The 8,338-nt window shown below is 40.1% G+C and overlaps 1 protein-coding gene across 1 annotated transcript in view; it reads left to right on the forward strand.

Annotated features, from left to right (window-relative positions):
- The window catches only part of RAD18 (RAD18 E3 ubiquitin protein ligase), a 52,425-nt gene that overhangs the window by 28,441 nt on the left and 15,646 nt on the right, over window positions 1-8,338 (forward strand). The window contains exon 10 of the mRNA XM_010014756.1: window positions 2,018-2,174. Coding sequence (XP_010013058.1) covers window positions 2,018-2,174 — 157 coding nt within the window. The remainder of the gene's footprint in view (window positions 1-2,017; window positions 2,175-8,338) is intronic.

An 8,338-nucleotide genomic window follows, 5' to 3' on the forward strand; every position in this document is an offset into this window, starting at 1 on the left:
TACTCTGTGGAGTGATTGGCTACTATGAGTTACTGGGTTTCTGTCTTCTGTGTAAGCTTTTTCTTCGTATGCTGAACCACAGACTTTGAGAAGCTGAATTAAAGCCATAGTTTTTCCAAAAGAGTGCTCAGTTTAGAAAAAAACCTTTATATCAGGTGTATCATCCTGTACCGTGTTGACTTATGTGATACCACCTCATCTGGTTCTGACAAACCTGCAAAGCTTTTGTTATGTTTTTTATGCACTGAGCTTTCACTAGTCTTTGAAGTTTCAGTTTTTAGGTTTATCCCAAATATCTGCATCTGTTTGACTGTTTGTAAACCATTTAAATGAAGCAAAACAAAACAAAAAGAAGATTTATGGGTGAAGGAACAGCTGCCTAAAGCTTGTTCCTTCTGTGTTCCTTATTAACAGCAATTGCCTTTTTATCAAATGGGAAATTAAAATACATGAAAGGAAGAAAACCAGCAGTGGTGTGATGACTTGCCATTTAAAAGCATAACTGCTGAGAAGAGCAAAGGCTTTGTGTGCATTCCTTACCCACTTGATTTCAGTTCTTATGGAAGTAGTGGAATTATACAGAATTAAAGCACACTTGTTTTGTTTTGTGCTTCTTTTTAACCCTTTCATATCTCCCATTGCCTTCTACTGTAGTATTGGCTGATGTAACTTAAGCCTCTATGAAAATCTCTCTCTGTTTTTGGTGATGTTTTAATCATCGATTCCTGATTTACATCATCTTAAGGTGTTTCATTTCCAGTCTTTGTAACTTTTATAACAGGGCTTTGCTTTGCCTAAGGGGAAGTGCCATCAGGATTTGATAAATGTTTGTGATACAAAATTGTGCTCTTTTGGGTTTCATTATTGCACAAGGCCTGTGCTATTTTTAACCTGTTAATTTCAGAGATGTTTCATTAGTTGGGCAACTGACTTGCTGTAATCTGCCAGTTGTTTTCAACAGACAAAAATATGCTCCTGGTATTTAATTATGCATTTCAGCAGAAGGGAAAGGGCAAGCTGTGGCTGGACTCAAAGATTGTATAGCTCCTCCATGCTTTAATTGCAGTTCTGTTTGGCCATTTCTGTCAAAATAATTTCTGGAGGGGTGGAAAAGTCAAAGTGGCTTGAGCAGGAATATAGCTTGGCTCATGAGGGTGGACAGAACACTTCTGTGGATGGCTATAATAAGGATTATTAATGAGCTGAGTCTCAGTATGGTTTTAATGTCCTGTGCAACTTTCTAGTTAAATAACTCATTTGAAAATACTTGTGCGTATGGTGTAAGGACAGTTTATCTTTACATCCCATAATTCCTAGCCTATGTTTGTTTTCTCTTTGGAGAGGTAGAAGGTACTTGAGAGAACTGTTCATCTTTTTATAGGTAAAATTACTTGGCACAAAACCAGTGGAATGCCTTTATGATTTGTCTGATGTGTTGTTTAGAAATTACATTTCCTAATAAAAAATGGAAATGTCAATTATCTAGATTAACACTGTCCTCCTTAGGCGCATAAGGAAATAAGTCATAATGTTTCTGGTATTGAAAACAAGCCTATTGACTTGATCTGTAAAACTTCAAAGTGAACAAGCTGTCTCATGCGCTGGATGAAGTGAACTGGTAGCAAGAAGCAGCAAACAGCACTGCCTTGTTAAGTGTTTGGTGATTTCTGAAACTCAGTTTGATCTTAGGAAATGTGACAAGTATCCTTACCCTTTATTTCTCTCCTTGTTTGTGTTTGAAGCTGATAACAATGGAATGTTTCTGTTTCAGTCTCTGGTTCTTAGAGGGTAGGGTTTGGTTTTGTTGATTTGGAGTTTTTTTACTGTGCAGGAGAAGAAGTTAAACCTTTGAAACTGTGAGAGTTTTGGGAAGCAAGTAAGTGGGAATGGAGCGTTGGTATTTAAATATATATATAAAGCTTAAATTTTTATTGACATCTACCTCCACACTACAAAAATTTAATCAATAGTATTTTGCTTTGTCATTCTTGCTAATCTCTGCCTTTCTTCTTGGTAGAACATAAGGAAGAGCATCACACAGCTGTTGTCCTTGGAAAAGCCCAGATACTCAAACCAGATACTCTTGATGACAAAACAAGTGAATTTCCTTCCTTGGAGGAAGGCCAGAGATCAGCCTCTCCTACATTCTCACTGTCATCTGGATCAACAAGCAGGTTAGTGAAGAAGAGTCTCTTCTCCCTGGTTTGTACCAGATTCAACCAGACATGGAAAAGCGTTGCCAGTAACCTCGAGCAGTGGAAGTATCCTACTTCATAGGATGGGTTTCTAAGCTGTGGTTGCTGATTCATTCACCTCTGTGTTTCTGGCTGTTTAGTTGCTTGAGAGATGGAGCTGAAATACATTCAGAGTTCACTTAATAGTTTTGTAATGTCTTGAAAGAGGAGTGATAGTGTAAATGTTCCTTTTGATACAGAAACTCTGAGTGGAATGTCTGTGGAATGAAGAGAGCATTTGGTGTTTTTTTTCCACTGCATCATCTTCCCTTCTGTTTGAAGTTTTATTTAGAGAGGTCCAAAAATCGATCTAGCCTAAAGTATTTTAATAGCTTTTTAAGCAGAGTATTGCTGTAAGAAATAGTTTAAATGTCCCATTATTTGCAGTCAGTGGTAGAATGCCACTGAACCTTGAAGTCCTGACAGCCATTCACTTTTCTTCCTTCATGCGTTTAGATTTGCCTCCTGAAATTGACTTATTTGGTTTCAGAAAATGAAGGATCAAGGAAGACTTTATAAGTAATGTATACTTTTGATAGTTCAAAGAGAAGTTTATTGGAAGGAGACTCAGCTGTTACTGCTGATAAGGTCTATCTAGTGTTTGAAGGTAGCATTTGTGTCTGTTTAAGATATTTACTTCATGGATCATAATTTGCTATCTACTCAATTGTCAAAGATGACAAGGATGAATAGTGAGTTAAACATGCTATTGCATGACTGGGTGCTGTGGCCCAGTTTCTGGAGGAGAAGTGAGAAAGTAATTGAAAACAAATACAGAGTAACTGGTTTTTGATATGTGGCTAAAAGCAAGAAAGCTGATTTTGAAAATAATCTTGCTATCTTGTTGATGACAGAAATGAGTGGAGAAGGCACCCTTTACAGGTCTGCATTACTAGGAAGAGAAAACGTTTCCTATGTTTAGAAGTGGGAGATAATCAGAGGAAGTAACTGAAGGACAACTGCTGAGCTAGTAGTAACATTTCTTCATTTCCCATCCATTACATCCATACTATGTGCCTCTTCCCTTTTCTGCAAATATTAAGAATAATATAGTGCTTGGCTTCATCATTGTTTATTAGAAGAACAATTTAGTTGTCAAAGTTTAACAGAAACTATTTTTCTTAAACTCATTTTGGCTCACAAAGAGTTTTTAAAAGTCAGCATGGGGATTAAAGATACTGCCTTTCACAGAGGCAAATATTAAGCTGTGAATGAAAGCTAGGAAGAGATAGGAAAGAGGGGGGATTAGGGAGCACCAAATGTTAAATGTCTTTGCTTTACATGATCAGGTTTTGCTGCCTGTTTCCAGTTACTTGAACTAAATGGGAGCATATATTAAACATTTGTCTGTAAACAGCAATATGCTGGCTGGGCAGATCACTCGTGGAGACAGAAAGGGTCTTTGTGGCTGTTTCAAAGTATCATTATGTTTTTGTTTAGCTTCAAACTTGCATTATACCAATAAAGTCATTCCCCTCCCGATGGCCTTTCCCCTCTTTACTGTGTGTCTTTCTGCCTGAATTGTTACTGTAGAATTGAGAATCATACCATATTGTTGTATTTGCTATTTAATGTGTAGCAAACCTATTAAGATTACTGATGCACTAGTTTTATCTAGGTTTCTCAGGATGTCATGTAAATGGTGATAGTTTTTGCTTCCCTTTGATGCAGGTAACTGTTATCTCAGTAATTTCTTTACTTTATAAATAGAGTCCAGTGCTCTGGGCTCGTGAAGAGACTTGCTTCCTGGTTTTAAACACTGAAGCTCTTTTAAAAGACGACCAAGAACTAAGCCCTAAACTGGAAGGGGAGATAGATGCACCCCCTAAAAGGCTTTTGCAGGCTTGCACTGTTCTGGATTGTGACTTGAAGCTGCTCCCTCAAGATCTTAACTGCAAAATGAAATGGGCCAGGGAAAACAACTCTTCAGTGCTCACTTAGAAGGGAAGAAGCTGGCCCTGTGGCTTTGTTTTATGTGCTGAAGCCTTAGTTTTCTGGTTTGCAGCTTGTGCCATGGCTGGTCTGGTGCTGACAGGCAGATCTGAGGGATCCTGGCATTTGGTTTGTGTAGTGGTGGTGGGCAGAAGCCCAGGCAGAAGCTCTTCCCTGGGGTTAATACAGGCCCAGCTCGTGCAGATCAGTGTGAGATGTCACATTGGACAGGTGCAGGGATGATAGATGGGGCTGCTTTATCCTCCCTGTGCCTGCTGTTGCAGTTGCCCTGGAGCTCTGATTGTTATTTTAGTTCCACAAAATAAACACCTTCAGCTTGGCTCGTCATCCCGAATTTAAACAAGGTGTTTCTGTTCTTCCTTTATTTTACTTACATTTTTATTTTTTAATTGCAAATTAACCTTTTGGCATTAAGGACCTTGGAAAATTTGGAGGTTTAATCTTAAAGTGTGAGTTCCTGAGGGGTAGAAGGGGCTTGATGTATTAGCTCATTATTGTATTAGTGCATTGAAAGCAGTGCTGAGGAGAAGAAACTGGGGGTATTAGTTGATTAGCAGCTCAACATGATGTGGCAGTGTGTGCTTACACCCCAGAAACCAAACATGTTCTGGGCTGCATCACAAGCAGCATGACCAGCAGGTCAAAGGAGGTGATTCTCCCCATCTGCTCCATTCTGGTGAGACCCCATCTGGAGCACTGTGTCCAGCTCTGGGGCCCTCAGCACAAGAAGGACATGGAGCTGTTGGAGCAATTCCAGAGAAGGCAAAGAAGATGCTGAGGTCTGGAGACAAGCTGAGAGAACTGGGCTTGTTCAGCCTGGAGAAGAGAAGGCTCCAGGGAGACCTTGGAGCAGCTTCCAGTGCCTAAAGGGGCTGACAAGAAATCTGGAGAGAGACTTTTTACAAGGACAAGGGGGAATGGCTTTAACCTGCTAGAGGGCAGATTTAGATAAGCTATAAGGAAGAAGTTCTTCACTGTGAGGGTGCTGAGGCTCTGGCACAGGGTGCCCAGAGAAGCTGTGGCTGCCCCATCCTTGGCAGTGTTGAAGGCCAGGTTGGATGGGGCTTGGAGCAACCTGCTGTAGTGGAAGGCATCTCTGTCTGTGGCAGGGGGTTGGAACTGGATGAGCTTTAAGGTCCCTTCCAACCCAAACCATCCTGTGGTTCATCCGAGGTATCATTACATCTGTTTCACTGTGTGTGAAATGTGTGAATGACATTATGAATGATTCTCCCCGTGGCCTTTGACATCAAAGTTAAACTTTTACTCTTTACCTTTTCCAGTCTGCAGGCTGCAGCGTATGTCAACTTAAAGTCTGGATGAAAGTGTGTCTAAGGGACTGTGAGGAAGTTTGCTAGAGGATATTAGCATGTGGCAGCTACTAATGATCTGAACGTGCTTTCATGAACCAGGCTGACAGGCTTTGTTGGGAAGTGTGCATTTGTTTGCTCTATGTCTGGCTCGAGGCAGTTTTTTCCTCCTTTTTATACATTCACTCTCTCCAAATGAAATATTTCCACAGACTTCTCAAATCAAACACAGAATCCCCCAGTTGTACAGACCAGTGGGTAAGTATTACAGATATTTCGACCTTCTTTAAGAAAAAACATGCTTAATAGCTCCCTGTGGTTTACTCTTACATACAGCTCCTGTGTAACAGGAACAGAATGATTAGAGTCTGCACAGAATTGTTTTTTCAGAATCTCTCTGGGATCCTCACTTTCCTCCTCTGTGCACATCCCTGGGTTTGTTCCTGTGGTGTGCTTTATTTTTCTTTACATATAGGGCAGTTTGCTTAACCTTAAAAGCAAGCTACTGCACTACTCAAGAACTTAAAAAGCGGTGGGGTTTTTTGGCTTTGTGGTGTGTGTGTGTGTGTGTGTGGTTGGCTGCTTTTCGTTGTAGTGTTGTGTATGTGTCCCCCCCTTCCAATTGTGCATTAGACTTAACTGATTGGCAGTTGTGCTCTGGAGTGTACCTTGGGGCATTACTTGGGAGACTGTAGATTCTCATCCTTTACCTCCAACCCTCTGTTCTTATACTCCGCTCAAAAAGAGGTGAAACCAGCAATCATACAGTGAAAGCTTAGTTAAAGTGACAAATGATGCCTTGTGATGATGCATGGGAGGCCTCTCTTGGCTGACAACTGCTTCTTATGCCAAACTATACCTTTCTGAAGAACGCTCCTGAGTTTTCCTGTGTTTTCTGGGAAACAGGTTACAGGGCTCACCCCCTCTTCAAAAAGAGAGGGGATGATGTGAGGAACACCTATGAAAAAAGAGTTAAATGTGCTTTTCAGCTTTGCTGTTTCTGTTCCTGATAGCTACTCTGCAAAAAGTCTGGTGTTCTGGGCAATACCCAGCTCTTTGCCTGGCCCTTTGGGATGTGTCAGGTTCTGCTGTGTCTGTGGACTAGCTTTGGGCCGCAGAGTTCTGGGTGGTGAACAGTGGCTCATACTTAGCACTCCGCTTGAATGTTCCTGGTACAGCCAAAACGGACCTGAATTATGGCAGGATTTGCAGGGACTGGAGAAAGTAGGTTTAGTCATATAAACTGCATGAAAGAAAGATGTATTTTATCACTCTGTGGTTACCATGGGGCTAATGTTTTGTTAATTGTAGTGAAATAAATATAGCGCAGATTGAAAAAGAATGATTTAGATTTTGAAGTTTTAAGTAGCATTGTGCTATTGTACCAACTAATGATTTTCTGAGGCTTGTATTTTATTTCTGATAATAAGAGGATATCCTTTGACAAGGGTAAAGGGTTTTCACATTGAACTGTCAAAACTTGAAATATCTTTGGAAGTCCAAATCTGCTGTAATTTTATGAAGAGCACTTCTAAATGGAGGGCTGATGCTATGATGGATTTTAAAAAAAGCATTTGAGCAGTATATAGAATATAACAAAATCTAGAAGTCAGAGAGTTGAAATGTTTGCTCTGTAAGAAGATGCTGCAAGTAAATTAGTGACTCTTCTATTTTCTCTTTCCTAAGGCCTTCTGTCTTTTGTCAGCCTTGTGTCAATATTTGCTAAGGAGCAGTTGGTCAATGTTATAAATTCATACATTGTCCAGTAATCATTGTTGTACTGATATTATTCAAAGTTGATACTTTAATTGAGAAAATGAAAGGTTTTACACCTGCTGGCAAAAAGATAATGGGCCATGCATAGAGGTTATAGCATTGACCCAAATGTGTTCATTGTCTTCATAAATTGATGCTCCCACCAAGAGAGCAAAATGTGCACAACTGATAAACACCAAAACAAAGCCATGACTTTTAAAGGATAATTTTTCAAAGCTATGAAGTCATACATAAAGCTTTCACAGAGCTTTAATGCTCCATATAAATAGTCCTGTTGTGTCCTTTTACTTTCTGGGACTGAAGCCAAATTTTATGCAACTACTTAAACAATAGGAAACTTAGAAAAGAAACTAGGAGGGACAATGATAAGCCAGTTAATGAACTGTGTGGAGGAAACATTCTATTAAAAGTATTTTATATAATGGGGATAATAGCCAGGTTTTTAAACAAATTATTTTTCTTTAAAACTTTATGTTAGAAGAAAATGTTTGTTCTTGATGACTAGAGTGAAGGACTTGCAAGAGCAGACAATATATACTGTTGGCCTTGTTTGAGATACTAAGGTGTACACTGGAACAGTGATTTAATTTTGAAATCCGGGTGGACAAGTGCTGTATTCACAGCTTGTATAAATTTTTCTGCCATTGGAATGCACAGAGTGACTGCAGCCTCTGCCAGATTAGACTGATGCCCGAGTAAGGGGCCTCGTTTGCAGTAAGTGGGGCTTCTTGTCATTAAGAGCTATTGATCACGATCTAGGTCTGGATCTAGCTTGTCACTTAGTCTTGGATTTATGTGCTTTGCAGAGTTTGGGGTTTAGTTCATGAGCAGGAGGAGAGGTAGAAATAGAGAGCTGTGCTTCAGTTAGTCTGCAGTTCACTGGATGGCAGCAATCATCTGAAAACCTCTTGGTAGATATCAGTTTGTCCATTGACAGGATGGGACGGTGGAAAGCTGTGCAAGCTCTTCCCTGGCAGTGGCTTTATCCTGAGTTTAAAGAAAGCGTTGTGCTGATCCCTGCGCTGGCCATCACTGTCAAATGAGCGAAGTATACAAAAATGTGTT

The sequence above is a fragment of the Nestor notabilis genome, unplaced genomic scaffold (genome assembly GCF_000696875.1).
Source record: "Nestor notabilis isolate BGI_N333 unplaced genomic scaffold, ASM69687v1 scaffold11485, whole genome shotgun sequence".
In the NCBI taxonomy this organism is placed as follows: domain Eukaryota; kingdom Metazoa; phylum Chordata; class Aves; order Psittaciformes; family Psittacidae; genus Nestor; species Nestor notabilis.